Below are 21,670 nucleotides of genomic sequence, written 5' to 3'. Positions count from 1 at the left end.
TGTCAGCAATTAAAGCTGTGGCTGAATACACAACAAAATTGGAGGGAAAAGTGAAAGGGATTGATCAAGCTAATTTGAACTTAAAAAGTAAAATAGAGGAATTTCAAATCAAGGTGGAGGATATAAAGCAGTTGGATGATAGATTTGAAGAAATTAATCAAGTAAATTTGGACTTTAAAAACAAAATAGAGGAGCTCCAGATCAAGGCGGAAAGAGCAGAGGATGAACGGGTTTTATTGCAATACAGAGTTATGGAATATGCATTAAGAGTAAGAGGTTTGAAAGAACATAAACGAGAGGCTTTAAAGAAGATTTTTGCAGAGGCCTTCGCACAGCTGATGGTACAGAGCCCAGTGGATATTGAAATTCAAATCGAAAAAATTTATCGTGTTAATTCATGGGTAGCAAAGCAGAGGCATTTATCAAGAGATATAGTAATTTATTTTACATCTAGGAAGATTAGGAATGAAATTTCACAAGTTTCTTATAAAAATGGAATCGAAATATTGGGAAAAAAGGTATTGGTATTGAAGGAAATTCCTTTTAAAATGTTAAGAAATAGAAAAGAATATACATTTTTGGTGGACCAGCTTAAAAATCTCCAGATACAGTATAGATGGAATGTACCAGCTGGAATAACAGTAAATTATAAGGGAGTGAAATATTGTCTTAATACAGTTTTTAAAGCAAGAAATTTCATGATACGTCACAATATGTCATGTGATGCGATCGAGTTTGACACCCATGGTCAATGGTGGGTTGCTCCTGGTTTGGTCTGGTTCTTGTGAACTGGTAGTAATGGCGGTGGGAGGCTCCACCCACCCGCCCGGACGTCATCATGAATGATCTGCACATGCGCAGAAGCTTCTTTGCATGCCCAGAAGTATGTGCATGCGTGCTCCCACTGCGAACCGGTAGTAAAGGTAAGTGGAACACCCCCCTGCCCATGGTGTACTATATCTCATGTTCCATCAGAATAGACACATTTTTATGAAAGCTTATAATGTATTAGAACTTTAAAAAGGATTATGCATAGTTAGTTTGTCTTAACAACACTATAAATCACTCTGTATAAGATACCAAAGGTATGGAATAGCATGACCTAAGTATTAAAAAAAGCATTAGAAAAAAATAGTAAGATCAGCTATTCTTCTTCTTGTGCCATAGCTGTCATTGGACGTTGGTGAACACCTTGGCAATCCTATTTTTGTCAACAGCCGCATGAAAAAGTGCTGCTGAGTTTTGTCCAAACCAGTTCCTTAGGTTTTGAAGCCATGATGTTCTTCTTCTGCCTGGACCTCCTTTGCCTTCAATCTTTCCCTATGATCAGCTGTGCAAGGTAAATAATCAAACCAATGAATACATCTTATTAAAAGTTAAACTTGTAATGGGCCATCTCTGCTCCACAAAGCAAAATAAAAGCTACATAATTATTAATTTTTATTTAGAGCCTGTTTTTCATTCAGGGGTTTAAAATAGAATACTCAGCACTGAGCAACAGGAACATTGCATGTTAAGTTGATCTGAAAGAAAATGACAAGTTTGGTCACCTAGTAATCTTCTCTTACTGACAGTAGACTAGAAGCTGGATCTTTCCTGTTGTAGTCCAATATTTTTATCTCTACACCATGCTGAATCTTATTATGTTATTAAAATATATTTAAATGTTAAAGATGCTGCTTTGGCCACAAATTATGATAATGTGAGGTTAGCAAAGTTTCCATAGATTGTGCCAGAATAGTATTTAGAAATATTGCAATGAAAAAAATGCAGGATTTATAACCTTTGTAAGACTGCCTGCATGCAAAGAGATGGGAAAAAGCCTTAGACTAACAGACGGCAAAAATATGTGTTAGCTATATAGAAAACTGTGACTGAAAGTGTCTATAAACCATTGTTTTCAACAGTAAGACAATCTTTCAAATACATCATCCAGATAGAACTTCTTTACAATAGCTAAACATTGTAGTATATTTTTTGCAGATGTGTAATCCAAAAGTTTAGTCAAGAAGAACAAGTTAGATGTCAATCTATTTAAAATGTTTGTCAGTAAAATGTGGAACTTTGTTTCAGAAAGCATGCATACACATTGCAAATATATTGTGTATCAAATCATAGTATGCAAGTTGGTATGATGATTATGTTTTTAGTCTCTGTTACTAGTTTAAGAAATAGATAGACAGCCCTGTGAGAAATCTTTTGCCATAATTAATCTTCAGGATGGCAGTGTTGTGGCCCATCGGCTACCAGCAGAGCTAGCAACAGAGTCAGACAAGGAAGAGGTTGAGGGAGAACCTGGGCCAGCTTCAGAGCCTTTGGAAGGCTCTGATAAGGAAACAGCACAGAGGCAGAGGCAGAGGCAGAGCTGGGGCCTTCCATCATCCCCCAGTTGGAGAGGCAGCTGCCTTCAGAGCCTGAGCTGAGTGAGTGGGGAGAACAGATGGGGCCCATCACAGATGCATTTATATGTAGAGAGGAAAAGAAAGGAGAGCAAAGGAAAGCAATAAGCGAGCTCTCAGGGAAAAGTAGATGTAGACACTAGCCAGCCCCTCCCTGGCTGGGAAATAAATAGCAGGGGTTTGAAGATAACTGGACAACTGTTCCTTTTCTAGTATACAGCAAGCAATTCACATTCCTTGGCCAAAACCAGGTTTGTTGGGACTAATTAAGTTTGGTTTTTGTTTATCCATGTGAATAAAAGACTGTTCCTGGCCTGTTTTGAAAAAGGTTTTGTTTTACTCGTGAGTAAACATCTTATCATTACTGGGTCAGAACAGGTTACTATGCTCCCATTTGGATAAAATGTATTTCTTTCTAACTAGTGAAAAAAATTCTTGTCCATGACTATAGAGTGAAACAATCTAGGCAAAAGTACCTTATTCAGCTCTGGATTTAAGTGGTCAGATAATTCTTAGACTATAAAGTAATAAAGTCTTCAAATTAAGACTGGATTCCCACTTGGATTTCCCCTTGACACAATTGTCCTTTTATACCAGTTTCCTTCCTTGATCTTATAATTTTTGCTACTAAGAAATCTTCCACGACAAGAAGGGATGTAAAATAATTTTGCCACAAAATTCCCCTGGGAAAAGATTTGGACATTCTGCTCTGCTCCCATTGATTTTTTTCTAGACTAACATTAAAGTTCAGCTAGAATATATATACTTATACTTCCTTATATTACCTCATATATATGTTTATATACTATATAATCTTTTTATGTGATGCTTATATATATTGTTGTGACAAAATAAATAAATAAATAAAATAAATAAATGAATTTGCCCTTCTCTACTAAAAATTCAATTAAAAAAAGGATCTGAAAATAGATGTGCTATGTGCCATTAAGAAATATGAATAAATAGTAGTGTTTGTGTTATTTTTTAAAACAGAACTTACATTACAGACATGTATAATAAAGGGGCTTACATCAGTATATCCTCAGTATATTTTCAGATTACGTATTTTAAATGCTAATTTTTTTGCTGTGTAAAATAATAGTGTTGTTTCAAGAAAATGACCATTCTAGGAGATGCTTCAGTAAATTCAAGTTACTTTCTTTTATTTTCATTTGAAAGATAACCCCCAGGAGTTTGTCTGATCTTTTAATCCAGTCAGCTCTCTTATTTTTCTCATTCTTACTGCAAATACCGTAATTATAACTTATAGCACCTGCTTGCTTTGAAAATCTTTCGCTTGATGTTAAGCTGGTAGAAAAACAGGCAATGTACACATCTGCTTTAAGTAAGAACTTATAACCACAAAGTTGTTAATTAGCCTGACACACGACTCTCACAGGATATTCATGTTGTTACCATGCCTAGAAAACTGCTGATAGACAGATGCTCTACCAGGGAATCACAAGTTGATCCTGCAGTAAATAAAGGGTCTTATCTAACATGTAACTAAAAAATTACCATTAGGTGGTAATTTTTGATATTCTTCTTCAGTTCCTTCCATTCAGTACAAATATATATATAAGAGAAATATGTAAGAAAATAGAAAGTGTAAAGTAAAAGTTTGTCTATGGTCCTCCATCCCATTTTATTGACTTTGAGCGATTTCCAATCTTTCTCACCTGAGATGACATTGCAGTATTTATTTATTTATTTATTTATTTAGTCACACAGTATATATAAGCATAAGCATGAAATAACTATACAATATATAAGCATATATATAAGTAAGAGTATGTAATAACTATAATAATTGGATATAACGAAAGGAAACAATAGGACAGGAACGGTAGGCACGCTTGTGCTCTTATGCACGCCCCTTACAGACCTCTTAGGAATGGGATGAGGTCAATAGTTACCGCATGCTCCCACCGACCCGTACGCTCTCACAGAGAGGGACTTCTCAGGGTGCCGTCCGCCAAGCAATGTTGGCTGGCGGCCCCCAGGGGAAGGTCCTTCTCTGTGGGGGCTCCCACACTCTGGAACGAGCTTCCCCCGGGTTTACGCCAAATACCTGACCTTCGGACCTTCCGCCGCGAATTGAAGACACATCTTTTCATTCGCGCAGGGCTGGCTTAAATTTTATTGATTTTAAATTATCTATTATTAATTTTAATGGGGTTTTAGTTTTATATATTTTAAAGTTTTTTAGGCCAATTATAAAATAAGTTTCTTAATTTGTATTTTAAATTGTATATTGTATTGTTTGTTTTTATTTTTGGCTGTACACTGCCCTGAGTCCTTCGGGAGAAGGGCGGTATAAAAATCGAATAAATAAATAAATAAAATAAATAAATAGTAGATAGTTTTTGATTGAAGCTTTGGGGATTTTGGGAAGAGACCACAGAGTCAGATAGTGTATTCCAAGTATTAACAACTCTGTTACTGAAGTCATATTTTCTGCAATCAAGATTGGAGCGGTTAACATTAAGCTTAATATTAGTGGTTATATTATTATTGTTATTATTGTTGTTATTATTGTTGTTGTTATTATTATTATTATTATTTTATTATTATATTATTAGTGGTAATATTAATATTAGTAGTGGGAGGCTGTTGCTAAATTTTTCCACAGATGTCAATTTTGCCACAGGTACCTTCAGAAGAGAGTTATATTATTGCTAAAGAGCACTTACTGCATCTAAAATGATCTTCCAAACCTGGTGTCCTCCAAATGTATTAGACTTCCATTCTGTAACACTAAGCTAGCATAGCCATTAAATTCTGGATGCTAAAATGCAGCTTAAAGCTTATAATCTCATCTGTTATTGAGATAGGTGTAGTATTAGTAACAGAACTGTTTGAAGTATATTAATACTAGGTACCCTATAGGATTTTTTTATTTAGTTTTTATTAAGCCACAACTGCCATTATTTTCTTTTTTTCTTTTTTTTTTCTTTTTTTTTTTAATTTGAATTTATATCCCGCCCTTCTCCGAAGACTCCGGGCAGCTTACATTGTGTAAGGCAATAGTCTCATCCATTTGTATATTATATACAAAGTCAACTTGTATTGCTCCCCCAACAATCTGGGTCCTCATTTTACCTACCTTATAAAGGATGGAAGGCTGAGTCAACCTTGGGCCTAGTGGGACTCGAACCTGCAGTAATTGTAATTACAGGCAGCTGTGTTAATAACAGACTGCATTAGCCTGTTGAGCCACAAGAGGCTCTTCTTCATATTTGATGAAGAAATGTCCATGACCATAAATACTCTCACAAAACAATTGAAACCATTGTGTTTGCAACAATGGAGTAAGAAATAATTGTCTTAGACAGTCCTGATCTGGTGAACTGTTTTGACATAAAGCCAAAGAAATATTAAGAGAATCTGTATAGCTAATGACTGCTAATTTTTCAGACATGTGACCTCTTGGTTTCTTGCAGTGAAAAACATTTGTGGCACCTCACTGTTCCTCATTGATTTGTAGTATTTCTAGTGTCACAAGCCATTATTGACACAATATAGAACCGGCCTTCATTAATTTTATATTGACATAATGACAGTTGGATGATTCCAGTTGATTTTGTGAGTCACAAGCAAATGTATTAAAGCATAAAATTTCTGGAAGACACAAAAATTATAATATATTTAACATGCTACAGGATTCTTCGTAATTCTGGTCTAACATTAACATGCTATTCTAAAAAAATGAAATTCTTCAACAGAAACTAAAATACTTTTAAAAATTATTGCATTTAAATGTACTTTGCTATGTACAAAGTGCTTCTTTTATTATATTCCTAATCACAAACCCAGTACAGTTGCCCTATTTTGAATCAAGACAATCTAATTTGTTATACATTGTACGTCCAAACTAAAATATGTAAACTATAACCTTGGATTGTGGACAAGTTGTGTGCAATTGTCATGCCTCAAATGTGTAGCAGATTTTATTGCTTTATTGCTGGTCTTCTGGATGTTAGTGTAGATCCTTACCCCGATAAGAAGGCCAGTAGCAGGTGTGTAAACAATGCCCAGGTGCAGGCCAGGCTAACCGACCTTTTCTGAAAAGACAAGCTCTACTCAGAAAGGGGTGGAAGAAAGCAAGCAAAAAAAAAAAAGGAACAGTTTTGAATTGCCTATTTATATGAAGCTCATACTTGAAAGCATACTGCATGTACCCATTGGAATTCTTGTGGGATCATCTTGACCTTTGTCTTAATAAATCTTATTAATCCGGAACCCAGAAAGACTGCTCCTCCTTTATTTTCAGTCTTGATTGTCTGAACACTCAGCTCCATTCAGTCGTCCCAATTCTACCGCAAATTAACAGGATAACAGGGATAACAGGGTCATAAAAAGTTTTATTGTTTGAGAGTTCTGACATTATTGTAATGTAATGATGCCATGTAATAATGGTATCATAATATGTTTTTCAGAAGGTGTTTTCTTCCTCCAAATTATAGACATACGAATATCATGGAAACATGCTATAAGGACAATATGTTCAGCCTGCCCTGCACTCAATCTGTAAAGCTTCCATTCCAGCATTTAGTGTTGAATGCTTTCTGGTGTATTTCCTGGTTTTTGGATAGTATTCTATGACACCAGGGTCCTAACTTCAGGAAAGTAAAAATTGGACATATAATATTTGAAAGCCGCTTTACAGTTATATATGATATATGAAAGTTCCATATTGAAGATAGAGAGGCTGTATGTATGTGAGAGACTTGTGGAACTCATAAATACTAAAAGAAGAAAAGTCTTTAATTCAGATCTGATTTTTTTGCAATGAATGACCATCCTCAAGAGAAAGAGATAGAAACAACAGACAGATATTTGGCATAAGACCAATTCTGAATAAAAAGCTATTTGGCAGCCCCCATGAAATCTGAGGAAATCAGCCTGGCTTGAGATATGCCTTAATTCACAAAGCAGTCTGCTAAAAGGAAAACCATTTACTCAACAACTTTTCATCTCTTTCACATCAAACCTAATTTATCCTAATAAGCATTGGTCTAATAGGACTTAATAAGGGCCGGGAACACTCTAAAGAGAGAGTTTTTTTCCCTTATTAAATCTGGCTTTAGGAAGAAAATTGTCACCGTTGAAGGAAGCTCAAGAATGCAGTAGTTCTTACTTTATGTCAGAGTACAAAAGGAAAGAGGCGTATCTGGTTCATTTTTATCAAATGAAATAGATATGAGGCTGGTTTGTATTAAAATTGCTACCACTTTGCCTCCAAATGTCTACTAGGGATGAAAGTGGAAGAGTATGTAATATAGGTCATTAGTAGCTGCAGCCACTGTAACTTTGGCAATGGTACTCCTTAGCATGGTGGCTTGAATCATTTGAGTGATGACAGAGAGAACTGTAGTTGTCTAGAGCAGGGGTCTCCAATCTTGACAACTTTAAGACTTGTGGACTTCAACTCCCACAGCTGGCTGAGGAACTCTGGGAGTTGAAGTCCACAAGTCTTAAAGTTGTCAAGGTTGGAGACCCCTGGTCTAGAGATACCCCAAAGTAGGTCCCCATGAGTTCACAGATCAAGCCAGACAGGCCAGATAATGAAGCTAAATGTGACCCTAGGTTCTCCAGATGTTACAAAGAAGATGTTATAAAAATGATGTTTATTAATATGTTTTTCCCCATTTCTGACATAACATACAAGAGAAAATTCAAAATAAACCCCATTCGTTATTCAAAGAGTGCACTGATCTCACAAAAAGGGGCATGGAGTTCCAGTGTTATTTGCAGTAGATAGATTAGCTTCAGCCAGACTTGGTACAGGTAGTCCTTGACTTATGACCACGATTGAGCCCAAAATTTCTGTTGCTAAGTGAAACATTTGCTAAGTGAATTTTGCCCCATTTTACAACCTTTCTTGCCATAGTTGTTAAGTGAAGTTGTTAAGTTGATGAAATGTTTGTTAAGTGAATCTGGCTTCCCCATTGACTTTGTTTGTCAGAAGGTCACAAAAGGTGATCACATGACCCTGGGACACTGCAACCATCATAAATATGAGTCAGTTGCCAAGTGGCTGAATTTTGATCATGTGACCACTGCGATACTGCAATGGTCATAAGTGTGGAAAATGGTCATAAATCACTTTTTTCAGTGCTTTGTAACTTTGAACAGTCACTAAATAATTCTTGTAAGTCAAGGATTACTGTATTTGACACCTGATTCTTCTACTGAAGAAATCAGGAAAGAGGCTTGTCAAGAGATTCTCAATCTAGATAAGGGTGCACTGTTTTTACTTAAAGGGATATGCTGCTTTCTAGTACAGTACAACAGAAAATCAGGATAATCTAATTCTTTGTAAATAAAAATTAAACCCCTCTTTTGTCTCTCACTGCAAGTAATTTTAATACATATAGTATGTAGTTTTATCTTTATTTTTGTCTTTCCAAAGCTACGCTGCTATTTTCAGCATTTTTTCCTAGAATGGCAGATGAAGTGGAAGCACAGATGAATGCCACCCATAGTTTGTTTGGGTGCTGGCTCTGAGTCATTTTTCTTTCCATATACGGGTTCATATTGACAGATAAAATTAAGCCATCTTCTCACTACAAATATTAAAGATTCAAATTCAGCTAACACATTGTAGCTCATTGTTGAGAGAGAAAGTAAATTCATTTACTTGGATGCCATCCAGAATGTTTGTGGAAGTAAGCTCAAATCATCTCTTTTGTATGAAAACATAGTTGTTTTCAAAGTAATTGTACATAAATCTGAATGGGATTTCAACTGTAGGGATATCCCTTATTTTACTTTGAGAAGACTGTGCTTGCAAAGAAATCCCACTCTATTCTTCTTTCAGAATCAAAGTGCTTGAGAAAGTAATCCTCCCCATTTCCTCATAACCTTGCCTTCCTTAGAGCAAAAAACTTACAGAGGATTAAAAATTACAGAGAATAAAAAAATTTAAATTACAAAATCTGGATTGGTGGTTTTAATCATGTAAGGTATGCAAAAAAAATTATGAAGTGACCTATTTTGAAATAGGATAATGGAGGGATTGTATAATGAGTGGCACTGCATAATGACTTAACAATGTAAGGCATCTGTCATGAGGAAAATAATTTTCAACTCTCTAAAGATTGCTTATTCACCCCAAAGATAAATGTCTATATGATGCTTAATTAACCTCTACTGAAGACAAAAAAAAATATTAAAAAATTGAAGAGAAATATTTTAAAGAGTATTTTATGCTTGTTATGGTTGTTACAGGTTATTTCTAGACAGATAGTAAAATCATAAAAGGATTAAGCAGAATTATCAGCTTGATCTGAAATGGACAGAGTTACTATCTAATAATAGTAAGTGTTTCAACATATTTTGAGAGGTTTTGATCTCCAATTCACAGCCAGAGGCGTTTCAACTTAAATTTGCCAATATTAAATAAAAGCCTCTGATGGACTATCAGAAGTACATTTTAACCATGCTTATAGAAAAATATTATTTATTAAATTTAGATATCTGTCCATCTTGTCAAAAATGACTCTGGGTTGTGTATAATAAAACTATAAGAAGTTAATATATAAATTTATAAATAATATATAAATTATTGTTTTAAAAAATTCAGAATCACAAAGGCTAGGACGACAGCAGACTTGAACAGTGGAGCTACCTTAGTACTTTGCTACAAAATCATGCTGTCCAAATGGTGACACATCAGATTATTGATCAGAATTGCATCAAATGATTTTTGTTTTTAATCTTTTCAGTAATACTGTAAGCCATTCAAAAACTCCAGAAATAGAAAGGCATATCAGTTGCAAGGCTAGTATATTTCTAGATCTTCTAAAAAGACAACTGAGCCTGATTTAAATCAGGTGAGAGAAAAAACATTTGGCCTCACTTTGGCCATCCTTAACAAATGGAGGACAGGAAGAGAAAACAGGGCTGGCATTTTCTGCTAACTGGAATGATGAGTATGCTTAAGTCTGTACAGGTATCAGGAAGAAGCATGCTATGAGGCACCAGACAGCTGAATGTTAAAAAGAAGCACCTTCCTGACAGCAAGAGCAACTGGATAGTGCTAATTATTCTGCTACAATTATTATTAGACTTCGTTATTTATTGTAAATATTTACAGCCATTCCCCAATCCAAACAGATACTGGGTAGAGTACAGTAAAGTCAAAACAGGAACAGGACATTAAAGAATTAATTAGGGCATTTAAAAATCAAACCAAGGAAAATTCATTAAAATATGATTACCCTATAGGGAAAGGACCCAATAAAATATATTACAACTGCTAAGAATGGGATCATATTTTCTTACTTCTGTACATAGAAATGTGAGAGGAGTTTTGCTAACCAAAGTCATTTGGCTTATATGCTGTCAAAATTTTTCAGTTCCTTTCAATTCCAAATCAGCAGCTGATATTGTCTTCAAAGGAAGACACGCAATGCAGCAGTGGTTTTCAAATCCCGTCACTACTGGTTTGCTTGTGGACGTGTGCGTGCTTGCGCGCACAATGCTTTTGCCCATGTGCAGAAGCTTCTGCGCATGCGCAAAGGCATCCATGCTGGTGGACAGAGCCTCCCACCGCTGGTACTGGTTCGCCTGATCCAGGGCAAACCTGTAGCAACCCACCACTGATGCAGTGGAAACCTGGAGAGAGAGTTAGGACATAATCAGGCAGTCAGAAGTGACAATGCAGGGAATTGTTAGAGCACAAGACAGGAGAATGTGGTCTGAGAGTGGGAATGGAACAACTTGCCACAACCAACTTGCTGTGAACAACTCACTATGGCCAATTCACCATGGCTAACTTGCCACGGCCAACTCATCATGGCCAACTCACTATGGGACAATTCGCCGCAGCCAACTCGCTGTGGGACAACTTGCTGTGGGACATTTTAACAATTCTATTTAATTATTTAAAATAAATAAAAATTATTTTAATTTTTGCCATTCACATTTCATTCTGTCCCTCCTTTTGCATCCTTTTTTTATTGATTCTATTCCACCATTTCTTTGCTATTAGTGTAACTCTTGCCCCACAGAGAGTTGGCCATGGCAAATTGGCTGTGTTGAGTTGGCTATGGCAAGTTGGCCATGGCAAATTGTCATATACTCTCTGAGAGTAGCATGCAATCTGCATTTGTAGAGCTTCTCAGCTTGCGCTAAGTCAAAAATATTGGCCCTTGTTTGTATTATTTACTTGCTCTTGGCTCCATTCATTTGGAGAATATGATATCCTGACATGTTGCATAAAGATTAATATGGAGCTCAGGCTGCAGAATTGTGCAAAACAAAACCTTCAAAAACTTTTAAAGCTGTTTCTATCAAAATCAACTTCAAACTTTTCTGATAGATTGTATAATATTGTTTCAAGCCAACATCAGGGGGAAAAAAACATCCTTAGTTAAAAGTTTCCAAAGTTCAGAATGACAATCCACAAAGACTTACAGTGATTGAAGATTAGGAAGATCCCATAGAGCCTCTGCTGGAATTCGAGTGAGCTGATTATTCTGTAACATCCTATAATTACAAAGATAGAAAGATAACTTTTAAGCATATAACTTTTAAAATAATATGGATAACTTCCATATAATGAAATATACCCATTTCTTTTTCTAAGCAAGATTTCAGACAAAAGTCACCATCTGAGAAACAAACTTCTTACTTAATAAGCAGAAGATTGAAGAATATGTGGGGAAAAAGCCCAGGGTTTACACAAATTGATAGGATAAGTACTGTAACGTTTAGTCCAGGACTAATGTTTTTACAGTTTTACAATCCAGCACCATTTAATGCATGTATTTACTTTAGCTATCTACAACTTACAAAATGAAGTTTTTATTGTTGGTATTTATTCATTTGTTCCATCATTGGACATGGATTTGAAAGAGAGGTCCTTAGGTCCAACCCCCAAAGAGTTTACAGTATAAAATATATCATGAAGGAAATGACAAATGAGAAGAAAGTTAAGGCAAGGATGAACTGGATATCTCCAGCTAACATTGCTTTGAGATAGTTAGAAACCATGTAATAAGTTATAATGAGGATTAGGAGATTGAAACAGCAGTTCCAAGTAAAAAGTGGGTCTTGAGGAAAGTTTTCAGGGAACCAAAGTGATAAAGATAAGATGGTGTTGAAAGAGAAGTTATATATTTATTTTGTGGGTACATGGCAATACAATGGCTAAAAAATTGGATTTTGATACAATGTTTGAGTGTTTTTGTGTGAATCTTTCACTGATCTTTTTTTTAAAGATCCTTCTTGCTTAAAAGTCTGTGCTTACCAATTGGCCCCCATCTTCACCCATATTTTCAATAAATCATTAGAGATGTGTTATGTTCCTTCTTGCTTCAAACGCTCTACCATCATCCCAGTGCCGAAGAAGCCCACCATCAAGGAACTGAATGACTACAGACCAGTTGCTTTAACATCTGTAGTCATGAAAACCTTTGAAAGGCTAGTGCTTTCCTACTTGAAAACCATCACGGATCCGCTGTTAGACCCCTTGCAATTTGCATACCGAGCAAATAGATCAACAGATGATGCTGTTAATATGGCTCTGCACTACATCCTACAACATCTTGAGTCTCCAAAGACCTATGCAAGGGTCCTTTTTGTAGACTTTAGTTCAGCATTCAATACCATCATTCCAGACATTCTTCTAACTAAGCTAAACCAGCTACAGGTACCGGAACAGACTTGTAAGTGGATCACAAGCTTCCTAACAAACAGGAAGCAGCAGGTGAAGCTAAGCAAGATCACATCAAATACCTGTACAATTAGCACAGGGCGCCCCAAGGCTGTGTGCTCTCCCCACTTCTCTTCTCTCTGTATACCAATGACTGCATCTCCAATGATCCATCTGTTAAGCTACTGAAGTTCGCAGATGACACAACAGTGATCGGTCTCATTCGAGACAATGACGAATCCGCATATAGGCGAGAGGTCGAACGACTAGCCTTGTGGTGCAACCAAAACAATCTGGAACTGAACACACTCAAAACCGTAGAAATGGTGGTAGACTTTAGGAAAAACCCTTCCATACTTCCACCTCTCACAATACTTGACAACACAGTATCAACAGTAGAAACCTTCAAATTTCTGGGTTCTATCATATCGCAAGGTCTCAAATGGACAGCTAACATCAAAACATCATTAAAAAAGGACAACAAAGAATGTTCTTTCTGCGCCAACTCAGTAAGCTCAAACTGCCCAAGGAGCTGCTGATCCAATTCTACAGAGGAATTATTGAGTCTGTCATTTGCACCTCTATAACTGTCTGGTTCGGTTCTGCAACCAACAAGAAAAACACAGACTTCAGAGGATAATTAGAACTGCAGAAAAAATAATTGCTACCAACCTGCCTTCCATTGAGGACCTGTATACTGCACGAATCAAGAAGAGGGCCGTGAAAATATTTGCAGATCCCTCGCATCCTGGACATAAACTGTTTCAACTCCTATCCTCAAAACGACGCTATAGAGCACTGCACACCAGAACAACTAGACACAAGAACAGTTTTTTCCCGAAGGCCATCCCTCTGCTAAACAAATAATTCCCTCAACACTGTCAGACTATTTACTGAATCTGCACTACTATTAATCGTTTCATAGTTCCCATCACCAATCTCTTTCCACTTATGACTGTATGACTATAACTTGTTGCTGGCAATCCTTATGATTTATATTGATATATTGATCATCAATTGTGTTGTAAATGTTGTACCTTGATGAACGTATCTTTTCTTTTATGTACACTGAGAGCATATGCACCAAGACAAATTCCTTGTGTGTCCAATCACACTTGGCCAATAAAATTCTAATTCTAATTCTAAATTGCATGAACTTTGACAGATTATTTAAACAGGAGCTGCACAATAATAAAGATACAAAAAGAAAACCAGAAGGCACCAATTACTAACAAAACAGAAATAAAAACATTGTGCAAAAAACCAAAAATACTTTTGGTAGTGCATTCTCTCCTTCCTTTCCATTTATTTCCCTAGCTGCTAACCACTACTCAAATACTGTACTTTGAAAATTAAACATTTGAAGTTATTGCTAGGATTTATTTAAATTAATTTCATCTATTATTTTGGGTTGGTCTCTTACCTCTGTTCTTAAAAACTATATTCCAATATTTGCCTTGCTATATGTAATTTATCACATATAAGTGAGTCAATCTTATCTGAATTTATTTAGAATTTTATTATGAATATATATGGACAGTTTTACCATTGCTGTATATTCTGCAATTTTGGGCTTCCAATCTTGTATTATCAGCTAAATCTCACTTTTTCAATATTGTACCAAAATTGTTCTTGCAACCAACAATAAATTTCTTAATTAGAATAGAATAGAATAGAATAGAATTTTTTATTGGCCAAGTGTGATTGGACACACAAGGAATTTTTCTTGGTGCATATGCTCTCAGTGTACATAAAAGAAAAGATACGTTCATCAAGGTACAACATTTACAACACAATTGATGATCAATATATCAATATAAATCATAAGGATTGCCAGCAACAAATTATAGTCATACAGTCATAAGTGGAAAGAGATTGGTGATCGGAACTATGAAACGATTAATAGTAGTGCAGATTCAGTAAATAGTCTGACAGTGTTGAGGGAATTATTTGTTTAGCAGAGTGATGGCCTTCGGGAAAAAACTGTTCTTGTGTCTAGTTGTTCTGGTGTGCAGTGCTCTATAGCGTCGTTTTGAGGATAGGAGTTGAAACAGTTTATGTCCAGGATGCGAGGGATCTGCAAATATTTTCACGGCCCTCTTCTTGATTCGTGCAGTATACAGGTCCTCAATGGAAGGCAAGTTGGTAGCAATTATTTTTTCTGCAGTTCTAATTATCCTCTGAAGTCTGTGTTTTTCTTGTTGGGTTGCAGAACCGAACCAGACAGTTATAGAGGTGCAAATGACAGACTCAATAATTCCTCTGTAGAATTGGATCAGCAGCTCCTTGGGCAGTTTGAGCTTACTGAGTTGGCGCAGAAAGAACATTCTTTGTTGTCCTTTTAATGATGTTTTGATGTTAGCTGTCCATTTGAGATCTTGCGATATGGTAGAACCCAGAAATTTGAAGGTTTCTACTGTTGATACTGTGTTGTCAAGTATTGTGAGAGGTGGAAGTATGGAAGGGTTTTTCCTAAAGTCTACCACCATTTCTACGGTTTTGAGTGTGTTCAGTTCCAGATTGTTTTGGTTGCACCACAAGGCTAGTCGTTCGACCTCTCGTCTATATGCGGATTCGTCATTGTCTCGAATGAGACCAATCACTGTTGTGTCATCTGCGAACTTCAGTAGCTTAACAGATGGATCGTTGGAGATGCAGTCATTGGTATACAGAGAGAAGAGAAGTGGGGAGAGCACACAGCCTTGGGGGGCCCCTGTGCTAATTGTACAGGTATTTGATGTGATCTTGCTTAGCTTCACCTGCTGCTTCCTGTTTGTTAGGAAGCTTGTGATCCACTTACAAGCCTGTTCCGGTACCTGTAGATGGTTTAGCTTAGTTAGGAGAATGTCTGGAATGATGGTATTGAATGCTGAACTAAAGTCTACAAAAAGGATCCTTGCATAGGTCTTTGGAGACTCAAGATGTTGTAGGATGTAGTGCAGAGTAGTGCGTTAATTGTGATGCATTTCATATATATGTTTTCTAGAGTTACTCTTAATAAAAATATCTGTGGTTTCAGTTCAGATTTTAGGTTTAAGAATTCTGAATGTTTTGATGTATTTCTTTCCAATACTTTGAATTTATTTATTTTTTGCATGACTACTACATGTAAAATGTTCCTTTTTTATATAGCATTTTCCACATTTGTTGCTATATGATTTGTCTACTTTGGTGATCACTGACAATGTTATATACCATCTGCAAAACATTTTACATCAATTTCCCCTGAAATTATAGCTTAGATTACATTTCATAGATTTTTTTTTCTTTACATTGTTCTACCTTGATTGCTTCTTTGAAGTTTTTCATTCACTTTATCCTGCAAAGTTTAATTTGACACTTTTCAATTGTCTGGACAAGTCCCTACAGTTTTGTTAGTAATGTTTTGTGAAGTAGTTTCTTGTTGGCTTCTTCCTAAGGCTGAGAATGACTGGACCAAACTGACCCAATGGTTTTCTTGCCCAGAGCTGAACTAAACTCATTTCCCAGTTTCTAGTCTAACCACTCCATCAATTTGGCTCTCACTGTAGGATTGCATCGTCCACTATTCCGGGTTCAAAGATGCAGGCAATTTGGCACCTGCAAATTAGGCAATGTAAAATTAATAATAAAATTATGTTGAAATTATCTGACTACGTTGCATTTATTTTCTATCAGAAAATATACCTTTCAGATATTTAGAGCTGATATGTAAGTTAAAGTGATGAAAATAAATCTTGTGTTCCTGATAGAGGTCTTTTTGAAGCTCTATGTATTACCTGTAATTAAACTATCATTCCATCTATATTCCCAGTCATCTGCTCCATAGCTGCATGGGGAAAATATGAGACATGGACAAAGAGAAGGAACGGAACCTCACATATTTTGTTATCACTTAAGAAATTTGAAAGTTTGTTAGTGAAACAAAGGCTTAGTTTAGTAACTGAAGAGGGAAGGAGGAAGCTACAATCTTTCACTTTCTCCCATTTTCCTTGTTGCATCATTAGAGTATGATGGCTGAGCATCTGATGAACCACCAGAGGTAAATGACAAATGTAGATAAATGAGGAAAGAAGCTACGCTGTGGGGGGCCATGTAGCTTGTTTTTGTCTATGGAACAATGACTTTAATCACAGGGTTTCATGGACACTGTGTCGTTTCTACTGGGAGTGGCCTACCAGCCGCATAGTTTTTAGTAAACATCTCTAGCTAATGATAGACATTTGCATTTACTCAAATAAACAACAGAAGCACAACGTGGACCATGCTCATCTCTTGGCTGCATCATTTTGTGTTTTTGGTACAAAAATCAAAAGGAGACAAAAATGGTGGTTTGGAACAATACGGTAACCCTCTTGGTTAAAGATCAATTTTGTTTTGAAGGGGGACAAAGCCATTCAAGTAAGTCTCACATGGAAAACATAAGCTCCTGCCTGCTCAATCATCTTGCAATAAACACTTCTCGTAACTGCTAGTGCAGTTAAGTAGCTAATTTGCAAGTGAACCTGAGAAAAACGGAAATAGGGTGAGTTCTTCCTTCAGACTGCGAAAAAAATACAGCTCAGTTCAACCCAAGCAGAGTTCCATGAAGTTCACATCTACTTGGAGCAAGGATTTGCTAATATCATTGTGAATAGTAATAACAATAGCACTTAGACTTATATACTGCTTCATAATGCTTTTACAGACCTCTCTAAGTGGTTTACAGAGTCAGCATATTGCCTCCAACACGCTAACCACTGTGCCACCTCGGTTCATCAGTAAAGATAACAGTGAAGATAACAGCTTTGATTTCTCTGTATTTTCATTATAAATGTCCAGCTAGCAACCTCCTTACTTGGTATACAACTCTGCAGTGGTGGGTTGCTACCGGTTTGCCCCAGATCAGGCGAACTGGTAGCTGCGGTGGCGGGAGGCTCCGCCCACCCACCCGGACGTCTCTGTGCATGCGCAGAAGCTTCTGTGCATATGCAGAAGCATCATGCGTACACATCCATGAGTGAACTGGAAGCGACAGGATTTGAAACCCACTACTGCAGCTCTGGCTGTTAACAATGGAAAGGAAAAAGAAAAGGCAGATTGTTTTTACCCTCATCTTCTCATACTGGTATGGCAGCATGCCAATCCACAAAAACATTGAGACATTTACTTTTGTAGGAGCATTATATAAGGAATAGAAGCTGGGAGGGAGAGGGAAGGCTTCTTTCACCACCACATCTGTTATTGGAAGAAGGAGTTTATGCTAATATGACTGGGAAGAGGTAGATCAGGAGTGTCAAACTGGCAGCCCACGGGGGTCTGCTGTGTCACGTGCAGGCCACGCCCACCTCAGTTCCGTGAAGGCAAAAAAAAATAGCAATATGTCACATGACGCCATGAGTTTTATATCCGTGAGCTAGATAGTAACTTTTGGGTTCATCATGCTTGCACCATGTTTTCAGTAATTATTGAATATTACTAAATTTGCATTTCCATGCTAGGAAACAGAGATTTCAGCAGCAACTTTACTGACTATAACAAGAGTCAGTATAGCCCACATTCTGGTGGGATGAAAAAATTACTATGTAGTACGGTAACCCAACTGGATCCATTAACCACACATCCGGAGATCATTGCTTCACAAAGAAGTACTGTGAGCTACAGGTGATGAGCATTATAAATGCCACTAATTATTATAATGAAACCACAGTCTATTACAGTGAAACCACAGCCTTCACTTGATCTGCCCTATTATCACAGCAGATTTTTGAAAGCAGAAGCAGGATGGTCTTTTTAGCTGCCATTGGCTTTTATTGCTCTGATGTCAGAGAGAGTCAGGACAGTTTTATATCAGCCAACTGAATACTGGAGAATTAGAATTGGAATTCTGTGATCAAAAGTATCTTTTGCTAAGCCAAGCTATAATAACTTGAAAATGAAAGTATAGAGCCTACCTTATTGCGGAAAGAGACTGTCGTGTCCCACTCCTCCGCTGACGGCCGGGTCAGGGAAATCCGAATCAGGCTTGCCTCTGCAGCTCTGCCCAAAGTCCTAGCAAAGACCTCAGAGCAGGCAGGAGACCAGAAAGTGACTTCAGCAAGATAAGTTCGACTTTGCCTGACTCAGAGACTGCCAGAAAGCAGATCCTTTATATAGGCCATGGGGTGTGGCTCCATGACTCAGCACTCATTAAGGCCTGCCCCTCCCTTCCTTCTGTTGCCTCCGCCTATCCAGTCTTCTGATGCGAGGGTCACTCCAATCAGCAGCTGTTGGAAATAAACTTTCCTCAGGCTCACATGCTGTGGAGGAGGGGGAGGGGTCTAGCTGCTCCGTTTGCCTGGGCATGGAGCCAGGGCTGGGGCCGGGGGATGCTCCCTCCTCTGCAGCCTGCTTGGGCATGGAGCCAGGGCTGGGACCGGGAGGTGCCCCCTCCTCTTCAGCTTGTCTGGGCATGGAGCCAGGACTGGGGCCAGGAGGCATACATTCCTCCGTGTTCGGGAGCAGATAAGAAGGCCCCGGCTGCTGTGAGAGCGGGCAAGACACAACAGAAACTTCAGAACAGTGGTGGGATTCAGCCAGTACGCACCTATTCGGGAGAACCGGTTGTTAACTTTCTAAGCAGTTCAGAGAACCGGTTTTTGGAAGAAATCTTATTTTGTTTTTTTCCCACTTTACAGAGCTAATCCTGTAAAGAAGGCAGGAGGAAAACATTCTGGTGGTGTTTCTAGCCTAATCTTTATTACTCTGCTTACAGAAACTGCCTCTCCCTTATTACATTGTAACAGCTAAGGCGAAGCACCCATTGACATGACATTCAGTTGGCTATGCTCACATGGTCACATGACCACCGAGCCATACCTACCCAGCTGGTCATTAGGGCAGAAAACCAGTTGTTAAATTATTTGAATCCCACCAATGCTTCAGAAGTTTAAAGTTGCTACTTATAAAGACACAAATTGTTTGAGAAGATGGTGTAAAATTTTCCAATTATTGATTCCAAGATAACACCAGCTGGACTTTTATTAACTTTTAAAAAAAAGGACGGTCTTGTATTAGAGTGCTGTGTGAGCAAACAATTATTATATTTTCTGCATCAAAACAGTTTTTTAAATTTTACCAGGATTGTAACTGGGCAAACTGGTGATTTTTCTTAGCATTGAGAGCTCAGCAGAAGAGATGATGGTCATGGATCACACTTTAAGTACTTTTGAGGGATTGGGAAATGGAAATGTTGGCACTATGGAAGCACCATTCCAAACTTCGTTTTGGATTAGGAGACTCCATAATAAAATATTTTTTTAACCCCTCCTAATCCAGCAGAACCTGAAGATCTGTTAGATATAGTGGTAGGATCCAAAAATCTAATACTCACCCCAGACAAAGACAAAATATGATTCCCTTGCAGTGTATGTATGCTGTTACTCCAATGCTATTATTAAACAATTGAGTGGTTTTGGTGGCAAGAAGCATGTTTTGTCAATTGAAGCTGCTAATCCAATTCTCATTCTGTCTAGATGTGCAAAATTCCAGCCGTGGACTAATTAACTCCCATTTGGATTAGTCTAATTTTGTACATGGGACTGCCTCTGAAAACACTGTAGAGTTTTCTGTTAGTAACTGGGATCAGGAATAATGAATTCTCCCTTAGCAAGCCAGAGAATGGCTAAATAAGACAGGGCCTTTCTACTAACCCTTTCCCCCTTCTCTGTTGGAAAGTATTTGTGAGGCACATCTAGTACAGCACTCACTTGCAGCTTTTCAGTGCTCCTGGGCTGATATTACTGACATAGGATTACGGACCCTAATTATATCATTGTTTTATCTTGCTTTTGCTTATTTGTTAATCTTAATAAAACTATGCTACATTTACTTTACATAATTAATGTTGAAGCACTTCCACATAGTCACTGTCCTTGCCAATCTACTGTCTCTGCAGCAGTTTGACAGTGTCAGGTAAGTTTCCCAATGCTGAATTCAGTTCTCCCCTGTTGGTTACCATGTTTGCCAGTTCATGTGATGGGAAAAAACCAGCACCTATTGGCATCTCCCTTGTTCTTCACTTCCTATGATTTGAAGAGGGCAAAGATATATTTTCTTTAAAAAGTCATCCATAAATTAAGTTCCTTTTCTCTGGATTGAAAGACTACATCGCCGTTCTGATGGTATACCCAAACAAGATAAAAAATAAAATCTATGTGAATTTGGATTTTATACAATCTATTTCAGATGGCACATAACACAGAATGAACCGTGGAGAATGTAGGAGCCTACTGCTCTTGCTTTTAGTCCTCCCATATGGTTTCAGATATTGTTCCCAAGTCATATGTATGTAGACTCTGTTTATGAGGGCTGATAAACATTCAGAAATTAGAGACTGCCAGTGCAAACCATGGCTCGCATTTATGCTGTTTGTAGGATATGAATTAATCAGAATGAATGGACTGCTTGCATTTACCTTCTTCAGCTAACATGTACACTTGCACTGTAACAAATGCAGTGCAGATCTCTGAGGCTGTTCCCCTTCTTCTGTGTCTTTATTCACTCTGTTTAGTTTTAATGATTGGAGAAGATGAAAGAGAAAGAACTATAGATCAAGGGCTGCTCATCTACCACTCCAGGGAAGGATTTCAAGAGACAACACTGATTCATG

The 21,670-nt window shown here is 37.4% G+C and overlaps 1 protein-coding gene across 2 annotated transcripts in view; it reads right to left on the bottom strand.

The window, feature by feature from the left end:
• The window catches only part of LGR6 (leucine rich repeat containing G protein-coupled receptor 6), a 170,133-nt gene that overhangs the window by 62,908 nt on the left and 85,555 nt on the right, over positions 1–21,670 (bottom strand). For both annotated transcript variants that reach the window (XM_058175930.1, XM_058175929.1), the window contains exon 4: positions 11,823–11,894. In XM_058175930.1, the coding sequence (XP_058031913.1) occupies positions 11,823–11,894 (72 nt within the window). The remainder of the gene's footprint in view (positions 1–11,822; positions 11,895–21,670) is intronic.

Source organism: Ahaetulla prasina, chromosome 3 (genome assembly GCF_028640845.1).
Source record: "Ahaetulla prasina isolate Xishuangbanna chromosome 3, ASM2864084v1, whole genome shotgun sequence".
Taxonomy (NCBI): domain Eukaryota; kingdom Metazoa; phylum Chordata; class Lepidosauria; order Squamata; family Colubridae; genus Ahaetulla; species Ahaetulla prasina.
Note: the sequence above shows the minus strand (reverse complement) of the source record. Positions and strands in the feature narration are given on the sequence as shown.